The 25,118-nt window shown below is 48.7% G+C and overlaps 1 protein-coding gene across 2 annotated transcripts in view; it reads left to right on the top strand.

The window, feature by feature from the left end:
* SLCO3A1 (solute carrier organic anion transporter family member 3A1) overlaps positions 1–25,118 on the top strand; it is a 313,358-nt gene that overhangs the window by 250,243 nt on the left and 37,997 nt on the right. For both annotated transcript variants that reach the window (XM_065901421.1, XM_065901420.1), the window contains exons 4-6: positions 3,015–3,278; positions 19,159–19,323; positions 24,361–24,559. In XM_065901421.1, coding sequence (XP_065757493.1) covers positions 3,015–3,278; positions 19,159–19,323; positions 24,361–24,559 — 628 coding nt within the window. The remainder of the gene's footprint in view (positions 1–3,014; positions 3,279–19,158; positions 19,324–24,360; positions 24,560–25,118) is intronic.

Genomic DNA, 25,118 nt, shown 5'->3' with positions numbered 1-25,118 from the left:
CCAGGCCACGTAGAGAACTCCCCTTCAGCGTAGGTAATGCTAGAACAATATCTGCTAAGCGATGACAGTTGCCAGGCCAGGGGGTGGGGGGTGGGGGTGGATATCCCTCTTAAATGGCCAAGATGCCTCCTGAAAATACTATTCATTGTAGAGATGGGTAGAGAAAAGAAGTGCCTCAGAAAAGACGTTTCTCAGGCTGGTGTCAAGCATTCGTTGTCTTCCCAAGAGCCACCAAAATTGGGCTGAAGCTCCACTCACGAGGCTGACCGGTCCTGAGGGCAGCACGCCCCAAAGCTGAGTGGTTTCTTCTTAGCCTGTTATTTCTCTCCCTGCCACCATCCTCTGGATAATTGAAATGGAGAGGAAAAAAATCAATACTTCCCAGAATAGTCAACTGTGATTTTCCTGGCTCTGCAGATCCCTGCCCTCCGCGCATCTCGCTCCAGACCCGTCCCCCGCCCCTTCCCCAGCGGCAGGTGTGCTCTGAGGCTGACACAGATCAGGTACCCTCCCGTCTTGGGGATCGCGAGTGCGTGTCGGCTTTCCACCCACAGGCAGAGGCCTACAGGGAGCGAGTTGCCAAATTCACATAAACATCCACCTCCCCCAGCGCAGCCCCTCTCGCGGGGATGTTTTCTCACACATAGAAGAGTCACTGACTTCCTATCTAAAATATGACTTTCTATGTGCTACTGATTTTGTTCTGCCAAACAACTGCCAGGATTTCTCTCTCCCCACTGGCTCACATCTGCCGGATTTATGGGGTCCAAAGACAAAGGAGGGAAATACTGTAGCTCCCTTTTCCCGTCTTTTGTTTTCATTCATTGCTTGGCAGTAGGTGAGGAAAAACAGTAAGCGAAGAGATATGGGAACATATGTATATGTATAACTGATTCACTTTATTATAAAGCAGAAACTAACACACCATTGTAAAGCAATTATACTCCAATAAAGATGTTAAAAAAAAACCCAAAAAAAACCCAGTAAGCGATTGGTGCAAACAGTCTCGCTTAGCTACCCAAGGTGGTGTGACTTCCTCTTCTCTTCTCCTGTTTGCATAAAGATGCTTTCCAGATCACCCTGTGTTTTCCCATGCCATACTCCTTTTAAAAAAACTCCCATTTATATAAATATATCCCTAAAAGTGAAACATTAAGAGCTCCCATAGATGAGAGCCGACTCTGTGTCAGGTGACGCTTTTTCATTACCTCTCATCCTGGAAACCACTGTCCATGACTATCATCTGTATTTCACAAATGCTGAAACTAAGGGTCAGGGAGGGTGAGTAACTTGCCCGGCATCACCTGCTTGTAAGTAACAACGCTGGGATTCAACCCCAAGCCCACTAGAGTATACACTCTATAGAGTATACACTCCTCTCTGGCATGAAGCCGCACAAAGGCAACTGGCCCGTTCAGGTGCCCTGGTTATTGCTGCTGGGCTCATGTCAGGGTCTCCGGGACAGAGACTACCGATGTTGTAAAGGCCAACTTGCCAACTGTCAGAAGAGCTGGTGGTCTTACCCATTGCACAAAGCACAGGAATTATCCACTAAGGGCCCTCCAGGGAGCCCAAAACAAAGACCTGCCGGTCGAGGGAAAGAGTGTAGCCCTTGGCGACTGGATGCCTGTGTTCCAGTCTTCAGCTCTGTGGATGTAGACAAGGCACCCAGCCTTTCTAAGCCTCGATTTCTCCATCTATATGAAATAGGGACAGTAAAAGGCCCTACCTCGTAGGGTTGCGGGGAGGGTTGATTGGAACAGTTAAGAATGCACTCCGCGTGGTGCCTTGCGCAGAGTAAGCCCTCAGTCAGTGACGGCTGGTGTTTTCATTACTGTTAGCTGAAGAGTCTTCAGGGAGAGCACTTTACAAAAGGGGGAGTGCTCATCTGATGACTGTGGTCATTTCTCTTGCCAAGCCCATCCATCTGTCTGGTCCAGGCCTGCAGCCCTATTAGTTCTTGGCTCATATGCTGTGGTCCAGACCTCCAAGAATTTCCTTCCATGCTCCAGGTATATGGAATCATCATCAAAGAGACATCTCTAAGCAGCTCATGCAGGAGCGCCCTGCTCCGAAAGGCAGTTGTAGAGAGAGGGAAAAACATCTCCCAAGGGGTAAGCGGTAGCTTACATCTTCTTGACTTCAGCTGGCAGATCAAAGTAGTCACAGACAAGAGAGCCAAACCACATGCATGTTGCCTTAAAGCATGGACCTTGGCTGCAGAGCTTTCTAAAAGAGGACTGGCCCCCCAGACCACAGGCCACAGCCAAGGTTTGAATTAACCCATCCCCTAGCAGCTTGGAAACACGACCGTCAGCATAAATATTAAGCTAGCATCATTTAAGCGCTTAAGCGCTTATCCTGAACACCTTGTGTCTGGTGGTGCTCATTTGATCTTCCCAACTCGATATGGGTAAGTACCGTCATAGCATCAGTGTTATACACATCAGTCAGCCGAGGCATGAAGAGCTCAAAATTGCTGGCCTGAGGTCGCACAGCGAGAAGTGGGCAGGATTTCAGTCCAGGTATCCTGGCTCTTGATTTCCATTCTGCGCCGCCCCGTGTGATCTGTGAACTGATTTAAGACGGGGGTGGGGTGTGGAACGGGATCTCAGGTTAGCTGCTTCGTAGGGGGTGCGAGTGAATATACATGGAAAACTATACCCTTGAGCAATAAATGTTTCTGTTTCCCTGTGTGTTTGTTAGCAGACCTTCGCAAGCTCTGCCAAGACAGTCAACTCCAGCCTAAATTCAGAGGGTGACTGTTTTTGTTTAGACTGATGCAAGCACAGGGTAGACAAGAAGATGAAGGAGGGAAAGCCATCAGCCTTCAGCTTGAGGAAAACCAGAAGCACGGCTGTGAAGCCCTAGGCTGCTTTGCCCATGGGCCAGTCTTCCCCGCCCCAGGCCGTTTCCAGAGCCCTCGGCCTACCTGTAGAACTGATTGCAAACCTCCACCGAATGCCAGGCCCCGCCAGGTCCCCTCCCGCTAACCGTGCTCTTTCCGATTGCAGGTAACCTGGACATCACCCCGGACGACCCCCGCTGGATCGGAGCCTGGTGGGGTGGGTTTCTGCTCTGCGGTGCCTTACTCTTCTTTTCTTCCGTCTGGATGTTTGGGTTTCCACAGTCTCTGCCCCCGCACTCAGACTCCGCCCTGGAGAGCGAACAGGCCATGCTCCCCGAAAGAGAATACGAGAGACCCAAGCCCAGCAACGGGGTCCTGAGGCACCCCCTGGAGCCGGACAGCAGTGCCTCCTGCTTCCAGCAGCTGAGAGGTAAGGGCGCCTCATTGGCAGGTGGCACTCAGGACCGGATGCTGGGGGACCTGAAATAGAATCACACTGGTTTTGCGTGATTTGCCTTCCCTGGCCCTGTGCTTAACTGATCCCTGAGAAGTAAATGCACTTCATAAAGCAAACACAAAGTTACTACCATTTAGCGAAGGGGCAGCAGACGAACCACCCCCCCCCGCCCAGGCCGAGAGCCCAGTGGCTAACATAGCATAGCACCTGACGTACGATACACATAAATGTGCGTAGAAGGAAGAAAGGGAGCGAGGAAAGGAGGGAGCTGGACGTTTCATGGCCCTCCTTTGAACTCTTTCAGGCCACTTACAAGCGCATTGAAGCAGTGTAAGACTTTGAAGTTGGCTCCCTTTGCCTGATGCAGGCGTTCTGGAAAAGCCACATCCGAAGAGCATTTCCTTAGATTCACTCTGTCCTTCCATCCCCTCCATTAGAGATGAGAGCTGTGTTCCTCTGCAAAGAAAGGTTAACTCAGTCTCGAGAGCAGAGTCGCACTTTAGAATGCGGCAGAGCGCTCATCCTCATTTTTAGAGGAAACAAGTGCATCTTTTCTGACAAAATGGCGAGACACGAACAGCGATGCAGAATGAGGATGAGGAACCCCGTCAACAGCCCCTGGTTATCTCCACATTTGCTACAGCCTCTTAAGAGGTGAGGATGACGACCAGACAGCCTCAAAGCTGCTCGGTGTCTATCCTGGCCCCCTCCCCACTGAGAGGTATGCACGGTGCTCCCTAATTCAAGGACCTCTTCCTGCTGGGTCCCCTGAAGGACTTGCTGGATTTTGGAAGTGGGCAGGAGCAAGGCTGAGGTGTTACTTCTCGGGGAGGCTGGGGTGGGAAACAGGTGGACCGTTACCTCTGCAGGAACCGGGCACACAGCCAGGCCCACTTTCAGCAGCTGCCACCTCAGGCTCGCAGTGCTCGACTTAGAGATTTGATGAGAGTCTCTTTACTGAGCTCTGTCTAACGAGGTGCACTTTCTGTGGAGATGCTTGAGAACCACGGAGAGAACCTCGGGTGACCTTGCACTCAGATCCCCGCTCTGCCCTTCACCGGCTCTGCGATCATTAACTTCTCCGCGCTTCTCTCCACAAGTATAGAGTTGTAACACCGTTCCTCGGTGACACCGTGGTCGTGAGAATTCCCTTGGAAGATTGTCAGTTAATACCACCTGTTAGCCAGCGAGGAATTCAAAGAACTTGTGCTAATTCCCAGAAGAGACTAATTTAAGAACCTAATGTCATGTTTGACTCCATGTTCCGGGATGGCTTCTACCAAAGTCGTCATGTGGAATTGTAGATGATCTCTAAGGGTGAGAATGCTCTGTTAGATGAGAAGGCCCCGTGCTTTGTGTCCTCTGAGGTTGCCCTGGTCTGGACCCTCAGGAGTATGTGCTTCTTAAAATAGGCTCCCCAAATGGGCCCCCTTCAGGAGCCCCCAGGTGGCTGGAGGGTGATGCCTGCTGACCCTCTGATAGCACAGCTGGCCACACAGTGTCCCAGGGACCAGATCCACGGCAATAGATGGGGCTGGCTTGAGAGCGGGCCTTGCAGAGGGCACCTTGGACCTGGGCGGTGGCAGCCTTTCCAGATTTTTCCTCTTCCCAGGATGATGGCCCTGCTTTCCTAAGCCTCTGATGGTAAGAGCTATACCTGTAATCACTCATCTTTCATCTCTGGGGAGACACAGGTGAAAATGATACAATTGTGCCATCAGAGAACTCGCTGTCCAATGTAGCGACAGGCCGGCAAGTCAGAAAGGTGGCCTAATGTGATGAGAACTGCAGTACCGGGCAGCACCATAGGTTATGGAAATACGGTCAACAGGCAGCGAAAGCCCACCTCTTGGGTCCAGTGCAGAGCTGAGCTGAGTCTTGAGGGATGCCATGGTTTCAGAATTCTCGGGCTCTGATTCAATTACTGGTTAACCCATTTGTTAATTCAGTCAGCATTTACTGAGATCCCGCCAGGCTCCGGGGACACAGCAGTCACCAAGGCAGCTTAGATTCTGGAGCAAGTATAGTAGCAGGGGAGGCACGCAGTGGGCAAAGTCGAACCAGTGACAAGATGAGTGCTGAACTTGCTGTGTCTGAGCTGACAAGTACACAGTTGGGTAGATGGGTCTGAGGCTCGCTAGATCAGAGCCATCACAAGTTATGGCCTGTGTGTACATGGGCTCCACTTGGATAGTTAATGATTTTTAATTTAGAATTAGCAATTCCCAGAGGCATCAGGTCCATTAATGGACCTAAAGGATGCCCAAGCAGGAAAGGAAGGCAGCGTGTCTAGAAGAATCCCCAGGAGCCAGGGTACAGTGGAGCGAGCTATCATGCTAATAAATTTTACACATGCCAACACACGGAGAGGGAGCCACGGTGGTTTATATCCTTCACTTTTTCCACGTGAGACAAAATGTTTCTGCCACGTGGACATTTCCACCAGAAGCAGCACGTGATGCTGCCAGGCGCTCCCAAATTCTTCACCTGATTTGCAGCCTCGGAAGCCCCGCTGGTCTGCATACAGCCTGCAACACATTTACGGGTACAGATAAGCTAAGCATTGTTACACATATCAGAGGAATTAACATTGCTCTACATGTTGCAATTTCTCATCCGTTTCATTTGAGCTTGCAAACGGGTTTCTTTCCTAGCCATCAATCTGTGTGCCCTGCCAAGCTCTACAGATAGCAAAGGCCCCTGAGAAGAACTGCCGTTGGCCCGAGAGCAGCCACTCCACCTTCCTTCCCTCTGGGACCAAGACACACAGCCTCTTCTGCTCCTGAGAGAGCCGTGGGGCTGCTCACCTGGGTTCAAATCCAGCTGAGCCACTTTCCAGTCATACAACCTTGATCGTGTCTTTCAGCTCCTCTTGGTTTTACAGTGTGGTGTCTGGTGTAACTTTACAGCAGCTGCATAAGGTCAGCATTAGGACTTATTACCCCTTATAGGTGACGACATAGAGCTCCCATTCGGTGACAGAGGACTTCAGGCCTGTGATCACTTTCCAGAGCCCTCTCCCCCCAGAGCAGGCTTTGAAGGTCTATTTCCAACAAAGTCGACCACCAGTTGGGTTTTGCAATTGTTATAAGAAGGTGAGAGATGGAAAGCTCAGAATCTTGTTCCAGAACTGTGTAGAGAAACTGTTACTTGTTGCACAGCCCAGACGTCCCCGTCTTGCGGTGACTGTCACATATCCATTTCACAAAGCAGGCAGCAGGGGAACAAATGCTTGGGCTTGTGAAACTCCAGCATCTCCCCCAGGTGGGAGCCTGCAAATCCAAGACACGTTTTTGCATCTCAGCTGTGCCACCAAAGAACTTTTCCTTTCCTCCCTGACTCTAAAGCCCCTCCTCCCTCTTCTTGCTCTTCAGGGCATTTTGCTGATTCATCTTTCAGGAACCCCCCCCACACCACCACCACCACCACCTCCCTCCTCTTGTGTTTACTGCTGTGTCCACGCCTCCCCTTTCCGGCACAGTGAGCCCCTGGGGGCCGGGACTGCACGTAGCGTGGTCTCGTTGAATCCGATGCTCAGGGTTTGCAGAATGGTTTCTAAAAGTCTAGATCTGGTGGGAGGAAAGAATTCAGGGGGACGGTTAACACACAAATGGACAGTATTCTCATTAGCTAGTGTGTTTATTCTCACATCCACCGTTGTGTGTTGCATTTGGAAATTGGCTCCAGCGTCACTTGCCCTGGAGGGGCCTTGATGGTTAGGACCCGGGCCCTTTCTGCAGCCACGGGTTCCTGCAGCCACGGGTGTGTCCAACTTCCCCATCACGTTCTGTACAGTTTTCAGAACACCTCACGCACTCTTCTCTTTGCTGCTGTTTCTGCCTGGAACGCCCTACCTCCCTTGATCCACTTCTGGGCTGGTCTCGGTCCCTACCTTCCCAAGGAGCCCTTGCCTATAGCCCCTCTGTGCTCATGCCCCTGTCTGCTCAGTACTAGATTAGCTGCATTCCTCTGTTGCCCTCAAAGGCCCCGCAAAGCACTTGGGGTAACCCCCACTACACAGTGGCCCATCTGTTTGCCTGCATCTTCCCAAAGCTTGTGGCTTCTCCAAGGACACGAAGCTCTCATTCATCTTTTTTGTTCCCACTGCCTAGCTTAGTGCCTGGCATGTAGGTAATATGGATTGAATGAATGAATGGGTAAACAAATGAACACTTTCTTGCCAGTGTGCCCACGTACGCATATACACACATAATAGCAGCTAACGTTTGTTTTTCCTGCACCATCATATTTAATCCCCCCCCCCAACCCCATGAGACATTGGTGCCATTTTACAGACCAGGAAATTGAGGCTTACAGATGGAAAGGAAAGGCGTTTGAACCGTGGAGGGCCTCAGTGTCTGTCTTCTTAACCACGACCTTGTGCTGCATCTTCGGGCAATAAACAAACTCTCTTAAAGAAAAAGTGGCGTCAGCAAGGTGCTAAGTGACTTTTCAACAGCGGGTACTAAAACTGCGACTGTGGCTGCAGACGTGTCCTAAAACAATGAGTCTTCTAGGCAAGGGTCCAGCTAAAAAGGGAGGGAAGGACAGCTTCCTGCAAGCATTGGCGTTTCCTGACCCTCTGATGGACTTCCCAGCGGGGGATGAGTGTCACTGTACCAGCGGCTTAAAACCTGAAGGGAGAGCCCACCTTTGATCACTGAGTAAGCAGAGAAGTCAAAAGCTGAGCGCTCTTGTCTCTGTGCCCTTCATGCTGACTGCCAAGTGGCCTCTTCCTGTCCCAGAAAAGATAGTAGCACCAGGTGACCACGGGTGATGGCTTAGCTGGCAAGGTGGGGGTGGGCCTTCAGGCTCAGAATCTTAAAAACCACGCCCAAAATATGGAGTACAGCTGATGACTTCCAAAGCACTTGCACAGACCTCCCACTTGACCCCCATAGTACGGCTGATAACGTGCGTGTCGTTACCAATCTCCGTGCCACCCATGGGGACGCGGAGCTCTGGGAGATTAAACCGTGCACCCAGGTTCCCGCAGCTGTGAAGGATGCAGCTGGGACCGGACTTGGGTCTGAGACTCCCAAACCCGAACTCTTTCCTCTGTTCCTCTATTTCCCACAAAGATCCACTCAACTATTAATGAACCAACCGAGAAGGAAAAAGGGATCGGTCTAGGGTGGATGGAACAAAAGCCTTTACTGTGTTGGAGAAACTTCCACTCTTAATGTCCACTTTCTCCCTCTTCAAAAGAGGAAATGCAGAGCCCGACTCTAGAGGACCTTCATTTCTAGGGGAAATGAAATCTGCCTGGGTTGGTACCTTCCCCACGCCTCTCCCCACCCACACCCCTAATGCCATCCATCACCCGGTTCTGCTGACTTTAGCACATAAATATCTCTCCCTCCCGCTCATGGTCTGTCCTGTACTCCAGTCTGCCCTACCCCTCCAGGCTCTCATCCACACTGGGATGTGTTCAGAATATGTCTGATCCTGATAGATAGAGGCCGAACCCTTCACGTGGCCACCAGCCCAGTGAGATTCTGCCCCTCCAGCCTCTTCTCACACCTGCCGCCCTGTTCCCACCATACCAGTCTCACCTTGCTGGCCTCTTTTTAGTCCTTCATATTCCACAGGCTCAATGGACTTTGCATTTGCTCTTCCCACCCCTGGAATTCTGATCCCATCTTCAGACATCAGCTCACACATCATTTCCCCAAGGACATTTCCCTGACCTCCTGATGGCACCCCTCCACGGCATGTTGCTCTCTGTGTCATGGTCAGAATGTGACCTCTGTAGGAGTGATCACTTCCTCCATAAGCTCCATGAGGTCAGGGACCACATCCGGCTTTGCCCACGCCCTTGTACATGGCCGATGCTCAGTACACATCTGATAAATGGGGGGATGCATGGATCGTTGGATAGGCGCTGCCCAGCCCAGCACGGTTTGCTGCTTTCCCTAAAGCCGTCCTCACACACAGCCCCTCCCAGAGTTCTGACCTGTGTTTGACCCACCCGCAGACACTGGCTTAGCAGGAGCTCCACCTGTGTTGAGTGTCACGGCTGGCTCCCAGGTGCCTTACCTGTGTGGGAAGGAAGATCTGCTCCTGGTGCTTCAGCCACCAAATCAGAGGGTCTGCCAGACCAGTGGCTCAGGCTGACCTGCACTGTGCCTTTGGGTGCGTGTCTTTACTCGCCCATCTTCCTAGCGGGCGTCTTGCTGCTTGGGCAGGGTGCATACTCGCCCCCCACCTCTGTGCCACCCACTGTTCCCGCGGGGGCCCCACGTGCGTCGGCCTGGCCGTGGGACCCAGCTCATGCCTCCGGCTTCCGCATCTGTGCCAGGCCACCTCCATCGTCTGCCAGCCAGCAGTCGGTTTCTGCTACATCTGTCTTAAGTAAGGGCCTGTTGCCTTTCAGCACAGTGTTATCGTGAGCGGCCTGGTGATCAGAGAGTCCTTGTTCTGCAGGCCAAACGGCTGAGTGTTTTTTATCATGCGATTCATCTTCAGAACTGTGCTTTCCCCTCGTGTGGGTTTCCTGTCAAAGTCTTCTTTCTTGATTCTGTGGCCAAGGAAACCATCTGCCTTCCCAACCACATGGAATTCTATGCCAAGCTGTGGTTCAGAGGCTGCCACGTCACAGGTGTCATTTTTACAGGTCCCCAGGGTCCAGACTGGTCAGTGGTTTCATCGTGTTCGTATCAGTGTCGATGGAGGATGCACTGGGGGTTATATCCGTGCATCAGTCACGACTCCCCATCTCAAGTTATTTCAGCAAAGCGCCTGAGATGAACATAGGTGAGGGCACCTAGCACGATGCTGCCTGGCACACTGTGGATGCTCCTTGTGGTTTTGGAAGGAAGGGAGGGAGGGAGGAAAAAAGGGAGGAAGGAGGGAAAAAACTAGAAGACAGCATTTCCCAATGGGAGTTCCTTGGAACGTGAGTCCTCTGAGATGCTCAGAGAAAAACAGATCAACAAAAATAACCAGGAGTAGTGGTTACATGGCCAAATAAGTTGGGAAACCATATGTATACTATGACGCTCTTGGAGAGTCATAGAATATGTTTGTGTTAAAGGCTCTGAGAAGGCCAGCTCGAAGGAAAGCTGTCTGGCTTTGCTTTAGTTTCTATTTCTCAGACTTATGGGATCCCAGGACTCTCTTATTCATGCTCACTCTTCCGGCACTTATGATGTGTTGCTATGATACAGGATAGAAGGTGGTGAGGATTAAGGGAGGTTCAAAGGGATATAGTGAGGACCACAGAGGGAGGATTTGAAGACAGGTGCGTGAAAGATGCAGCATTTCAGCCTGATCTTGAAGGACGGGCAGGATTCCCGTGGATGGAGGGGAGGGCAAAGGCTTCCGGGCTGGGATGCCTGAGATGTGCATGGAAGAGAGACATCTGGTTTTGGGAAGAGGATTTAGGGAAGGTCATGATAGAAGGCAGGCTGGTCTCAGCTTCCACATCCAGCAGAGTTCCTGGTATCCAAAGCTGCCCAGTAAGTCTTTGGTAAAATTATGAATGAATTATTGAGGGCCTTCTCATTGCCCTTCTAATGAGACTGGACTTTATTTTATGAGCCATTGTTTCCCAACTAGGGATTTGAGTCAGCACTGCATGTGGGCTTTCTTGAAACACACATATTCAGGGGCCGCATCCCTACAAATTATGATTCTCTGAGTCTGTGGTGGGCAAGGGGGATGAGGGAGAGGTGACCCAGGCATCTGGGTGTCTTTAAAGCTCCCCAGAAGATTCTAAGTGAGCTCCCAGGAGAAAACAAATGTCAGAGCTGGTGGGGGTCCCTCGAGGGTTCTCCACCAGGGGCTAATTTCTCTGGCAGTTGCATAGAAGATAAAATGGGGGAGGTGACCCGCTGATGAAATAAGCTTGGGACAGTCTGTGACATGACTCTTGGAGGTTGACGTTAGCATATTGAAGGCTCTGAGAAGACCTGCTGTAAACTCAGCACTTCCGGAAGTAGCATTAGGAAGCCTAGGTTTAGAGTTGGGCACGTACGTCAGCTTGGGTGCTTGGCTTCACCGTTTCTTTTCTGGACACTGCTGTTTCCCTTTCCAGACTTCCCAGGGATGAATTCTCCCATCGTTAGCATTTTTGTGGATGTCAGACGCAGTGAGCCCGGCCACTGCTGAGGTGGGGCGCCCTGCTCCCAGAGAAGGTTCTAGGGGCTGGCATGAAGTTATAAAAGTGGCCGTTCGCTTACGAAAGACTCTTGATTTCCTTAGTCATTTTCTGTCTGCGGCCAACATGGGAAGATGCAATATTGGGGTCTGAATAAGAGCCTGCTGCTTCCCAAGCTCCTTCCTCCACGTCTGAAATCATGTGGGGATCACGTTTCTGACTTCACACTGCTGATGCCAGGAAATGACTGGGATGACCCCAGTTTAGAGCAGCAGCTGGCAGATGCTAGACATGCCTCTGTGGACACTTAGTTCTTGCTTTAAACTGGCTAGTGGGCAACCACGCTGCTCCTCCTTGGTGTGGCTGTAAGGAGGTGGTGACTTTTCAAGAGTCGGTAGAATTGATGGGCTCTGGGTTGTCCTAACCGATCCACACCCACCTGACACTTGGATTTCGCTGTAGATGCTCATTTCCTGTGCTGATGGCTTCTTGTTTGTTCTTTCAAACCATGACCTTCTCCATACAAGGGAGGTGTTGCTGTCTGCCTATTACCTTACTGAAGATGGGCAGACAGAAGCCTGGTAGTTACTGCTTTCAAAGTTAGCCGTGAGAGGATGCTAGAAGCTCCCCTGGATGCCCCGGGCAGAGATTGGGGGATGGGCTCCTCTATAGTGATGAGGCCACAGGGGGCCCAAGTCTGCTGGTCTGGGGCCAAGTTCATGGTAGGCGCTCGCTTCCGGGAGGCACCACGGGCCTCCCCTCCCACTGGGATTTCCCTCACCCCTACCTACTCAAGGGATGGTTTGGGCACCTCCAGAATCAGTGATGGAAATGACCGTATTAGCTAATTATTCCCACTTTCCTCACAGCCCATGAACCTGCAGAACATCTCGAATGGTGTGATCATAAATTGGTCTCTGTTTCTACAGCTAATGTTCCTTAAGAGACTATGACAGTTACCTTTCAAGGCTGTGCGATTCATTTGTTTCTTTATTGGATTCTTTAATCTACCTTGCATGTATTAAGCATCTGCTCTTACCAGGCACAGTGCCCATGTCTGGGGATGGAGCTGCTACATCTCTGCTCTACCTGAGAGCACCTGGCTCCTCCTATGAGACAGACGGGAGGACCCAGACAAGGGCGTCCAGTGGGGTCGGTGGTGCCAGGATGACAGCCTGCCCTGGGCATGTGGGAACCAACTTGGTGGCTGGTGAACATTCACGCTACCCCATGAAACTTCGTTTTTCCCAGGATCCGCTCTACCTTGGCTTCACTCTTGTGCCTCCATGATGGTGTGTTTTTCCACTCCATTATTTCTTCCTTCCTCTTTCTTTTTTTTTTTTTTCTTTTGTCGTCATGACTTGAATACTGTTATTTATCTCACCCAGATCCCCCCCACCTCTGTTCTCTTCTGGTCATGGGTCTCCTATGTTGGGAAGCACTTCATGGTGGCTCACCTTTCAGGAAAGTACTTTTCTGTTGATTCGAGGCCCCACCCAGAAACCTGAAGATTTAGAGATGAGTCCCAGAGTGCAGGCAGAACTGAGTTCAAATCCACCCTCCTTCGCTTCTCTGTTTTGTATTCTGGGATGCGGACTGTTGGGTTTCAGCCTCTCAAGGGAGCCTTGGTTTCCTTGGGTCTAAAATGAGGATGGTAGGACCACCCCCTGTTGTAATAGTCGTGAGGGTTAAAAATGAGAAACCTTGCCACGGTGCCCATCCAACGCTGGTTGCGAGGCAGGCTTTGGCGGTCATTGTCATGATTCCTGAGCAGTTGCATAGACTGGCTCCACCTCCCATCTTGGGAGATGTTAACCATGCTGAATTGACAGAAGTGTTACTAAAGAGAAAGAAAGTCAAGGCCAACTTCAGTAGAGAGACTGAAGGCAGAGAGATCTGAGGGTCAAGGGGAGTATAACTGAGCCCCACGCTGAGCACTTCCCAGAGTACCTCCAATTCCCAGGAAGGGTAGTGGACAAGGACTTGTGCCTCCTGACCCCCTGATCTGCTGAACAGCCCCCTGCAGAAGGGGGATCTTCTTGGAAAGCCCTTGGCTCCCAGGAGCTCAGTTCATCTGCTCCAGTCTCTTCCCCACTCTACTCATCACATCTGATCACATAGGCATTCCTGTAGGAAGCCTGACGTCCTCCTCCCAGCCCAAGGGCTCTCTCCCTAACACAGCCAAGGATTACTTCTATTGTATTGATTACTATTAATCCTATCGGACTCTTTTTTACTGAAGTATAGTTGACTTACAATATTGTGTTAGTTTTAGATGTACGGAAAAGTGACTGTTATGCATATATATATATATTTTTCATACTCTTTTCCATTATAGTTTATTACAGGATATTGAATACAGTTCCCTGTGCTATACAGTCAATCTTTGCCGTTAATCCCATCAGACTCTTACCTGTATTCTAGACTAGAAGCCCTGGGCCACATGCTTTACATGCAGTGGGTCTCATTTCATGTTTGTGGCAATCCATGGGATGGAGTCATGTGCTCTGGTCCATCTTGAAGCCAGAATTCAAATCCCAATGACCTGGCTCCTTAGACCAGGTTCTTAGCCATTATTTTATACCACCTTATTCAGTGAAACCTTTTCTGTGGTACAGGACTCTTCTGTAGGCTCTCCAATCCTTTCTTTCATTCCTCTGTCCCCCCTCCCTTCCTTTCCTACTTCTCTGCCTTCAAATGACATGGACTAAGCCCTTAGTCATGTCAGATCTGTTCATTTTCCCTAACCCCAGTGGGAATGTTTTATTATTCTTCATTCTAAGAATTAAGCTGCAGCTTGGTTACCGGGGCAGCCTGCATGCTTAGTCCTCAAGCCAACAACAGCACCCCTCAGAACCCAGAGCAGAACAGCACAGTGGTTATGAGCACAGCGTGTGGTAGCAGGTGCTTTGCTTCCTTGACCATGGGGCCACTGTCTGCCTCCGTCTTCTCATCTGTAAATGGAGGATTTTAAGCATCCCAGGAACACAGTTTGTCGTGAGGATAATGCGAGTGGATGTGTAAGCAGTTAGAATGGTACTTGGCCCACAGGAAATGCTCTGTCAGGGTTAATCCTCACGACTTCTCTAAACCTGCCTTTCTCCCTCTTGGAGAACCCACAGTTTTCCAAGAAACTGCATCCTACAGGACTGCCTTCCAAAGACTAGCAGTAGCAAACTTGTTTTCCCTGGAGATCGCTCCCAACTTTGTACCATTCCGCTAGTAGCAGCACCGTTCTCCTGATGAGAGGTGAAAAGGTTTCCCTAGCTGTGAAGCTGCATGGTACAAGCCCGCCTGCCTCCTACCCCAGCTCCCAACTTCTGAGGCTAAATCAGAAGGTGAGAGGCAAATAGCTCTGGGAGACTGTAGCTGTTTGGTAGCCTGGTGTGGCCTTGGTTCACCAATTTCTATCTGTCTGGGCCGCCTCATTAGCTACTGCCACCTTGGAAAGTTAGCATTTTATGGGCTTAACAATCCATTTGCATGAAAAAGCTTGGAACACTGGGATAGCCAACCCTAGGGTCAAGCTAATCAATACCCCTTTTCAAATTGGGGCTTTGGAGGGTAGATTGAACCTTTGGAAGGGAATCTTCTTTGACAGTACTACAAGTCATTGCAATAAAACCCAGGATGGGAGGAAGAAACTGGGAGGAAAATAGCTGAACACAAGAGGAAGCTGTCACTTCTGGAGGCGAACCGGCTGGGTATAGGCGGAAAAAAGAATGCTCTTCATGCAGATGAGGCCTACTGAGTCTTCCCTGGGCCTTCAGTCAGATAATTCTCAAACCTACTGATTTTCACATCTAATCCAAGGCAAAATTAGTCATTAGATATTCAAACAAAAGCAGGCAGGCTCCTATCTCGACAAGGAATCCTTCCAACCGAAATGGAATGATCTCTGCAATAATTAAAATGCTTGCTGAAGTATGAAAATTTTCCATTAGCTGGCGTTGCCTTTGTTGAGAAGTGCCCTCGTCATCCCCAAATAAACCACGATGGCCATGTTCAAGGACAAGGAGGTACCGAGGCCCCGACAGCTAATGTGATCAAACTCAACTCCTCATTGGCATCGTTTCTGAGCCAGAGAACATAGTTCCGAATTGGAGGATGCTGGTGGTGCCAGCTCAGCCGCAGTTTTATTTGCAAGCAAGTGTGGCTGTGGTGCTTTCTCCTACTGAAGTCCCCAGATCTAAAAAGTCTGCACTGTAACAGAGTAAATGAAGCCTACGATAAAAGCATGGTACAGGATGGTTTTCCTGGAGTGTCCCCGACGCGCTGTTTGTCAGCAGTGTTTCCAAAGTTTAGACATCTTAATGCCGAAAGACTACAATGATGGAGCGACAGTGTTATTACCCGCCAAAACATGAATAGCTGGGGGCTTTCAAATTCATCTATTACAAGGAAGTGCTGTGGTTGCCCATGTAAATCCATACCACTCTCTGTGAAGCTTGGTGTTTTGTGACATAATCAACCAGTCCCTTGTCACAGGTACATTATACCATCACAATGTGCCAGACGCTATAGCAGATCAGCCTTCACTCATTAGCGGTGATTTATGACAACGGAGTCTTAACATCCAAGGGGTTTTTGTTTATGAAGACAAATACTTCATTACCTTCCGTTTATGCCCAATGTATTCATCTTCTGTATTTGTCAAACAGGACACATCTTTGAACATTACACAGTCAACATTCCTCTAAATAGTTGTACAATACTTAGTAATGTGAATTTAACAAAGGAAAATTTTCCAACATTTAAACATAGATTTTATTTATTTATTTATTTTTAAATTTATTACTTATTTTATTAATTTTATTTTTGGCTGCATTGGGTCTTCGTTCCTGTGCGCGGGCTTTCTCTAGCTGTGGCGAGCGGGGGCTACTCCTTGTTGCGGTGTGCAGGCTTCTCATCACGGTGGCTTCTCTTGTTGCGGAGCACGGGCTCTAGGCGCGCGGGCTTCAGTAGTTGCGGCACACGGGCTTAGTTGCTCCGCAGCATGTGGGATCTTCCCGGACCAGGGCTCGAACCCATGTCCCCTGCACTGGCAGACGGATTCTTAACCCCTGCGCCAGCAGGGAAGCCCCTAAGCATAGATTTTAAGTGTAACCTCTTCTAGACAAGTATTTGAGATGACATTGCTAAAAAAGTCAGATTATTATAAATGCTCGAAACCGTGTAAAAAATGAACAGAACACACGCATAAAGGCCAGTCCCTTGCAATAAAGCAGGTATAAATATATAAATACCATGGATTTAAAGTTGTTTTCTCACCATCTTTATTCTTATTCCTACCATTTTTTAAAGTTTTTGTTTTATTTTGTGCATGTCTACACACGCATTTATTTAATCCAAGAGTTACCTTCCTAAGATTTTAGTAGTTTAACGAGAAACCACCGTGGAACAGCTGAGGCCACCAGCTCTGGTTATTGTCTGGTTGTCTGCATCTGTTGGGATGCAGAATCAGATTGCTCAGCCCACAGTGATTCTGAGCCTCCAATCATCTGGCTCAGTCCATTCCCATAGCTAAGTTCCTTTTAGTACGTCAAAGGATCCTTAAGTCCCTGTCTTATATAGAGATTTTCATTTTTGAAACTTGGTATCTTTCCCAGAAATGATAAATTTTATGTTGTGTGTATCTGCCAGTTCCTGACCCATTGTTCTGTTATTTTGATTTATTGAGCTTGTCTGTTAACATTATTAAAAACTTATGTATCTCCTATTATTATTTTATTCTAATTAGTTGGGCCATTTAGAGGTTTCATCTCCTAGGAAATGAGATTGAGCCTGTGTAATTAGCTCTCTTCTTTAGGACAGCTGGCTAATTCATTACCTTGGAATGCAGTGTTAGACATTGCTCACCTCTTTATTTTGTATGACCATGGGCACTGATTGGTTTTTCCTAGACCTGGAATAGTACTTGCTACATCTGGGACTCTGTCTTATCTTTTTCTATTTACACAGGTGGAAACAAGTACACCGCATGCCAAATGTTCCACATTATTATGAGTACAGCAGAACAGAGGTCCCCTAACTTATCACTGGTACACCACTTTTACACGTTTTTGCCTATTTCCTTACCACCTGTACCATCATTTACATAACTTTCTCTTTAAATAACTTTAAATCTACTTGTTTTATTTAACCTAGCGTCATCTTAAGCTATGGTAGCCATGAAACCATGCATTTGATGTATCAGTTTTATTTTAGTTAACTTTTTTTTTTTTTTTTTTTACTAAGTGCACATCAAAATAATGGCATAAGTATTGAAATGATGGGGTTGTCCTGATACCCCCAGACCCCTTGCCTACTGCCAGGATATGTCATCACTCCATAGCTGAGGAGATCTGGTCAAAGACCATGTACAAAGGATTCTAATGGCTGGAAAGAGCCAAATAATGTGATTACATTCAAAGGATTTTAAGAAACCCAAATCTCTCATTTGTAAAAGCAGCAAATTAAAAGGAAACCTGAGCGGTTTATGAAACCACCTACTTTAGGAAAAACAGAGTAAAATAAAATAAGATTGAAATGTATCACCTCAGCAAAACCTGCTTTGGCTCCAGTGGTAATTAAAGCGGTACACAAGCCACAAAGCACTTTTGCCCACCATCAACTCTCATCTGAGCCCTGAGCATCAGGGCTGGGCGGGCAGCAGCTTCTAGGTTGCCTTGGGTGTTGAGGAAAGACCACCCGAGGAATAAGGAAGAGATGGAGCAAAGATCTGGGTTCAGAGCATTTAATGGAGGGAAGAGCCCTGGTGCAAAGAGCTGGGTGGGGAGGACCAGGTGCAGGTGGGGCTGGAGCAGAGGGAGGATGGAGAGTGGTCAGAAGTGCGATCGGATAGCCAAGGGGCAGACTGTGGGCCATCGTACCAAGTGTGGATTTTGGCCATTGTGGAGTTTGAGTAGGAAGCTGATGTGAGCTGATCCCATTGACTACTGCATAGGGGAGGATTATATTGGATCAAGAGTGAAAACCAAGACCCTAGTCTTCCCCAAGTGAAAGCTCATGGAAGCTTGGCCAGGCGAATGTGGTTGTGAGAAGGAAGCGGGGTGGGTGGGTGGAGGCTGGATTATATATGTATTGTGTGTGCGTGTGTATGTGTGTATGCATATACGTACACTATCATTTCTTTCTTGAAACTGTTAAGATGAAATATATTTTCTTAAAAGAATAGATACATGCATATGTATACATGAATCACTTTGCTGTACACCTGAAACTAACACAACGTTGTTGATCAACTATATTCCAATATAAAAAAAAAAAAGTTGCTGAAAAAAAAAGATTAAATATATTTTCTTAACACACACCATTATAAATATTCATCACAGGTATATTGATAATATATACTTAGATGTATTAATATAATTAATACATTTATAATTATAATACGATTAAGTTATATTTTCCCTTTTGAGAAACAAACCCCGAACTCGTCTTTTTCTTGGATGGAAATAACTTGTGATGGCTTATAAAATAGTGTTTCAAGTGTGCTGTTAAAAAAAAAAGAAAAGTCATGGTGTAGTTTCTCCTGCTTTCGTAGTTGTCAGTTTAGTCGACGAGACATCAGCATATATTTTGAAGCCAGAGTTTTCACAATTATGGCTGACTTAACAGGTTATAGGCTTTGGCCTGAGCAACCAGGTGATTCCTGATGCTGTTTACTGAGATGGGTCAAATTGGGGCCTTGGGGGCAGAAGGCCTGGGAGTGCAGTGTGTGACCTTGGTCCTCTGCTTCTCTCCCTGCAGTGATCCCGAAGGTCACAAAGCACCTGCTCTCAAACCCTGTGTTTACCTGCATCATCCTGGCCGCCTGCATGGAGATTGCAGTGGTGGCTGGCTTCGCTGCCTTCTTGGGGAAGTATCTGGAGCAGCAGTTTAACCTCACCACCTCTTCTGCCAACCAGCTGCTCGGTGAGTCTGTTTCTCAGCCTCCCAGGGGGGTGGAGAGAGGCCGTCACTGCTTGTAATACTATAAGAATTGACTGAAACCCACCAAACAGCCCGGACTGCGCTGCCCCTGCAGAAGTATATACGTGTGGTCAGCGTACAGAAGAATTTCAAAGTATTTTCTTGGAGTAAGATTTACTTGCCTGAGACAATTGCTAAAAGTACATGATAATAAAGAGCTAAAATGTAAAGTGTGCATAGGAAGCATTGTGACAGGCCAGGAAGTCTATAAATCAGTGTGAACTGGAGAATTGGGGGGAAGATGTGAGGAAGGAAGAGGGGAATCAAGATGGATCTTGAAAGTTTAGTAGCCTTTGGTCAAGAACATAAAAAAGCAAGGATATTCTTGGCAGCATAAAACCCACGGTCAGCAAATATAGAGGTTGGAAGCCATATGCTCCCCTCTATCCCTGTGCCCATGGCAGATGTAATTAATGGATCATGACACTCCTTCTCCCCAAGCTCAAGCGTGATCTTACCAGTCTTCTCAGCAGTAGACTACAGGAATCTGCTTCCAGTCCTTTGGAGCTGACATGCTAAAGAAAACCCGTTTGCCCTCACGAGAAGGCGCATTCCTTATACGCAGTAGGGAAAGCGGTCTCGTGGCGGAGGAAGGAGAATGAAGGGTCGAGAATGACTTCCAGGTTTCTGGCTCAGACAAAGGGTGGTACCATTTGTGAAACCTGGAAATAGCAGAAAAGAATCAGATCTGTAGGGAAGGTTGTGAGTTCAGAGTTGAAGTTGCTGAGTGTGAGATGGCCGTGGTATATCTACATGATGTCCTGTGCATGGTTGAGGGCTGAAGAAGAAGATGTGGGTTGCATCCGTTTGTGCATGGTAGTTGAGGACACAGGAGTGGAATTCGCAGAAGGAAAATGTGTAGAATTAGAATAGAGGGGGTGAAACACTGCTCATAGGAAATACAGGAGGCCATAGAGAAGTTCAAGAAGCAACTCCTGAGAGAAATCCGTGGATCACGGGGGTCAAGGAAGAGATGATACCAAGAAGGAAGCTGTCAGCAGCATGAGTGCCCACGCGTGATGCGGCCTCACATGTCTCTGGTCCCTTCAACAGCCAGGACGTCTTTCAGCCTGTGTCAGGGCTGTGTCCATGAAACAGCAGCAGGGGAGCAGCCCACAAGAGGGAAGGAATAGCCAGCGACTGCAGGACACTTTCCAGAGCTTAGTGGTGGAGGGACGGAGAGAAGACATGGTGGGCAGTGTGTATTGCAGTCAAGGGATTGGAGTAGTGACGGTGCTGTTGCTAAGAGACAGTTGCTATTGTGACAGGAAGGACTTGAGCAGGTGTCTGAGCAGAGGGGAAAGAACCAGCAGAGGCGATGTGCAGAAAAGAGAGGGAGTATAGTGGACAGCCTTTGACAGAAGAGCTCATCTGTTCTGAAAGTGCAGAGAAGGAGAGAAACACAATGATGGCCCCTGAGAATATGACAAGTCCGGCCTGGCAGTCGAGAGGGCTCCAGCCCCATGGAATTCTCTTCTCTGTTAAGTAGAAGTAGATCATGTCCTGAGAGAAATGGGCGAGGTGATATTTTCTGATCTTCTCCTTAGCATTTCCTTCACAAAACGGCCAATAAACCCACGTAAAGGTGCTGACCCATCATGAGTCATCCGGAAGACACATACGAGCACCACCGATGAAATACTAGTCCATGTCTGCCAGACTGATAGTACCAAGTGTTGGCGAGGATGTGGAGCCACTGGAACTCTCATACACTGCTGGTGGGAGTGCAAAATGGTGCAAGCGCTTTGGAAAACTGTTTGGCAGTACCCATGAAAGCTAAAAGCGTATGCTTACGCTGGGATCCAAGCATTCCACTTCTGGGCATAAATCCAACAGAAGTGAGTGTTTAGGTCCACTCATTTATATATGCCTAGGTACAGTATCCAAAACAGCTTTATACATGACAGCCCCAAACTAGAAACAACCCAAATATCTATCGATACTAGAATGGGCAAATAAATGATAGAATATTCATACAGTGAACTGTCATACAGCACGAGAAAGAAAGAGCTTGTATACACGCCTCGGTGTGGATGGATCTGACAGAGTTGAAAGACGTCAGACACAAAAGAGTACATATTTATGAGTTAAAAAGAAGAAAAGTTAATTAAAGTGATAGAGGCCAGAATGATAGTTACCCTTGAGGGTGGAGGGAATGGAGGCACCAGGGAGCCCCTGGGGCTGCCGGAAATGTTTTAATACAGGGGTGTATAAAGGGGCAAAAATTCATCAGTGTTCCCTTAAGCTTATGCACTTCACAGGACGTAAGGTATCAAGTTAAAAAAAATTAAAACCCTACCGGCAATGATGTGGCCAGATCCCAGCACCTCTCCCTGGGAGCTGCTAGGGCAGCACAAGCCTTGTGTTTTTCTTTTTTACTAATAACTCTCTACCGTCCACTATTTTATAAGTATTTCTTCCAAGAGGTATTAGCAAGATGCAGTCAGCCCTTTAGTACCTGTCTGACAGAGATAGGGTAAAATGTGTCTCTCTATAATTAAAGTTATAACTTCTTCATTATACCTACAATCTCTCAGGTTTTGCCCTCCAGCACCCAAAGAGTTTATCTCTCACTTCCTGATTTCTTTGCAGCAGCTCCTTACATTTTGATCACATTTGCTTCAAAGTTGGGGCTCTGTTCTATTTCAGGACAGATTTCCAAAGTTTTCTATCAGCAAACAAATCAGTAGTCTTCAGGGCAGAAGGTCAAAAACAATCTCACCTTCCTGCACCTGTTTCTGTCCCAGGGACTCTGTCTGTTAGAGCACTTGCATAGGGAGACCCTCTCCCGCCATGTGGAGAAGCAGCCTGGTGGCCCATCTGTCGGTCCGTCCATCCGGCTGGCAGCCCAGGCAGGCAGGACACGTGCCCTCTCTCTGTGCCCTACCCATAGCATCAGTCTGTTAGCATGGACTCTGGAAGGCTGGCTGCAGGAGGGGATGGCAGGGGGGCCTTTAGGGGACAGAGAGAGGCAGCAGAAGCGTAAGGCGAGGCTCGTGTCCAAAAATGCTTCATCAGTAGCCCCCGCAAACCTAGGGGATGGACCCCTGCAGTCATCCTGGGCCATCAGCGCTGTCTCTGGGCCACCCACGAAGTCATCAGCAGATGGGGCAGAGTTCAGAAAAGAGCAACACAGATGATTAAGGGCTGATGGCATTGATTTATGCGTGAAGATAAAAAGGACTCAATCTGCATAGGTGGAGCTAATGAGGATGGAGTTGGGGGGTAGTTCTGATAACTGCCCGCAAGCTAAGGCTGCACACACGTCAGGGAGGGAGAGGGAAGGCTGATGATGGCTTGGAGGAAAGGTGCTGAAAGCCTGTTATTGCCATAGTTACCATCATCACCAGGGGCCGCTCCCTGCTGCCTCTGATGGAAAATGGAACAAAATGCAACCTGCTCTCTGGGCGTGGGCTCTGGCCATCAGTATTCACTCACACAAATCCCATCTGCTCGCTGTTCCGTTCATCTTGAAAATAATCCCCAGGCGCCCACTCTGTGCTGGGCACCGTGGTAGGCACAGGGAGCCGGGACTGAACAGGATGGAACGGTTCTTGTCCTCAGGGAAGCTGCATTTCAGGAGGGGGAGAGAGAACAAGAAACGAGAAAACCAGAAATACCTGAGGCAGCTTCAGATACTGGGGAGAGCCATGCCAACAATAAAACAGGGCAAGAAACAGTAGGAAATCCCAAATGGGCTGCAGGACCACTCTAGATGGGGCGGTCTGGGAAGGCCCTCCATAGGGCCCAGCCAAGTAAAGGTAGAGGGTAAGAATGTCCTAGAACAGGAAACAGCAAGTGCAGAGACTGGGGGCCTGAACGGATTTGGCCTCTTCCAGGGAGAGAGGGGAGGAGGATAGTTGGGGGAGCGGAGTGGCATGGGGTTTAGACAGGCAAATAGGGGCGAGGTCCTGAGGATCATCTATACCAGGACGAGAGAGAACCAAGCACAGCTCGTCCAAGAGCATCAAATAATACAGAGATACTATGTTTTTCACGAAGTGTAACTTGTGCTATTTCCCTTGCAGAGCTCAGCCTCCCTGATTGTTTTTCTCACCAGAATATTAAAATTAATTTGCATTCCTTTAGCGCATACCAGCTGATTGATGGAGTCAGTTGACCTAGAGGTCTGTTGATTGGCAAGGAAGAGGCAGCCTAAACTGGAAAATTAGCCATGCCCAATCTACACGGTAGATAAATGACACACAGTAATTTAAAGCTGAGTTTAGATGAAGTGAATCAGAACAGAACAAAACCAAACAGGAGATTGGAACCCTAGGATCCTTCGGTCCTCCTAAGATGCCCTGAGTCTCTGAGAATCAGAAACAACAGGTTTATGGTCCTGCTGCCTTGCAGATAGCTCTGTTTATAAGAAAGGGGAAAAAAAATATATGCCAATTCCTCACCAGGAGCTATGAAACGTATTAACTTGATTGACGCTGCTTCCTGAGAGGTCACGGGGCTGGTTAAAACACTGTCTCCACAGGCTGGTGAGTTCTGGGACCTTCGTTTAAACAGCCTCCAGACCCTTCCTTGCCTGAAGAGTGGGGGAAAATCCCCAATTTGATCCCCTTTCCCACACCACCTGGAAAACACACAGAGGGCACATCACTGCTCCCTGATGCTTTTCTCAAACGCGCGTGCGTGTTCCCAGCTGGTCTGACGTGTCTCTCGGTTGTTCCCACACCAGCTGGGTGTGTTTCCCACGAGGGTTCCCCACTTAGCATGCCAGGTGTGTGACTTAGACTCCTAATCATGGAGTTTTTATGGGTCTGTCTTCCCCGATTTTCGTGAGCTCCTTGAGGGTAGAAATGAGGCCGTTAGCAGACACTTTGGGGCACAGTGGAGCAAGTGGTACCACAGTGGTGTCACAGGGAATCCTGTCCGTGCAGGGCTCGGCCTCGGGCCTGGCACCCAGGGTCTGCATTGATTGGCCCCTCTTCCCTGGCTAATGGTCCCTGCCCCTCTGCTCTCCTCCAGGGATGACTGCGATCCCATGTGCCTGTCTGGGCATCTTCCTGGGCGGTCTCCTGGTGAAGAAACTCAGCCTGTCTGCCCTCGGGGCCATTCGGATGGCCATGCTCGTCAACCTGGTGTCCACCGCTTGTTACGTCTCCTTCCTCTTCCTGGGCTGTGACACGGGCCCTGTGGCTGGGGTTACTGTTCCCTATGGAAACACGTAAGTCCCAGAAAGGTCTCGCCACCCCTGCCTGCCCAGGATGCCAGGACCCTCTCTCCTGGGTAGGTTAATGGAGCCAGTTCTGTCCCTAGTGACCATGAGCTGCGAAGTCGATGATGCCTCTGCATCTTCCTCCCAGGGTTGAACAGTCTATGTGAACCTTCTGGGCAGAGAGGGCTGACTTCCACTTAAAGGCTCTCTCCCAGGGCGGCCAAGGGAGCACTGGGGAGACAGTCAGACATTCACTCCCCAGAGGACTCAAATGCCAATTTTTGTCATTTGATTTTAGGAATGACGTGAAGATAGAAAATTAAAAATAAGTTTTATTTTCAAATTCAGCTTAAAATAAGAGACTTCAACAATTCTTTTTTTTTTTTTTTTTTTTTTTGGCCGCATGCATGGCATGAGGGATCTTAGTTCCCTGACCAGGGATCAAACCTACACCCCCTGCAATGGAAGCACGGAGTCTTAACCACTGAATCACCAGGGAAGTCCCAACAATGCCTTAAACCATCAGAAGCTATCATTAGACTCACATAGTAATTACAGGGTATGAGCC

Source organism: Phocoena phocoena, chromosome 2, assembly GCF_963924675.1.
Source record: "Phocoena phocoena chromosome 2, mPhoPho1.1, whole genome shotgun sequence".
In the NCBI taxonomy this organism is placed as follows: Eukaryota; Metazoa; Chordata; class Mammalia; order Artiodactyla; family Phocoenidae; genus Phocoena; species Phocoena phocoena.
Note: the sequence above shows the minus strand (reverse complement) of the source record. Positions and strands in the feature narration are given on the sequence as shown.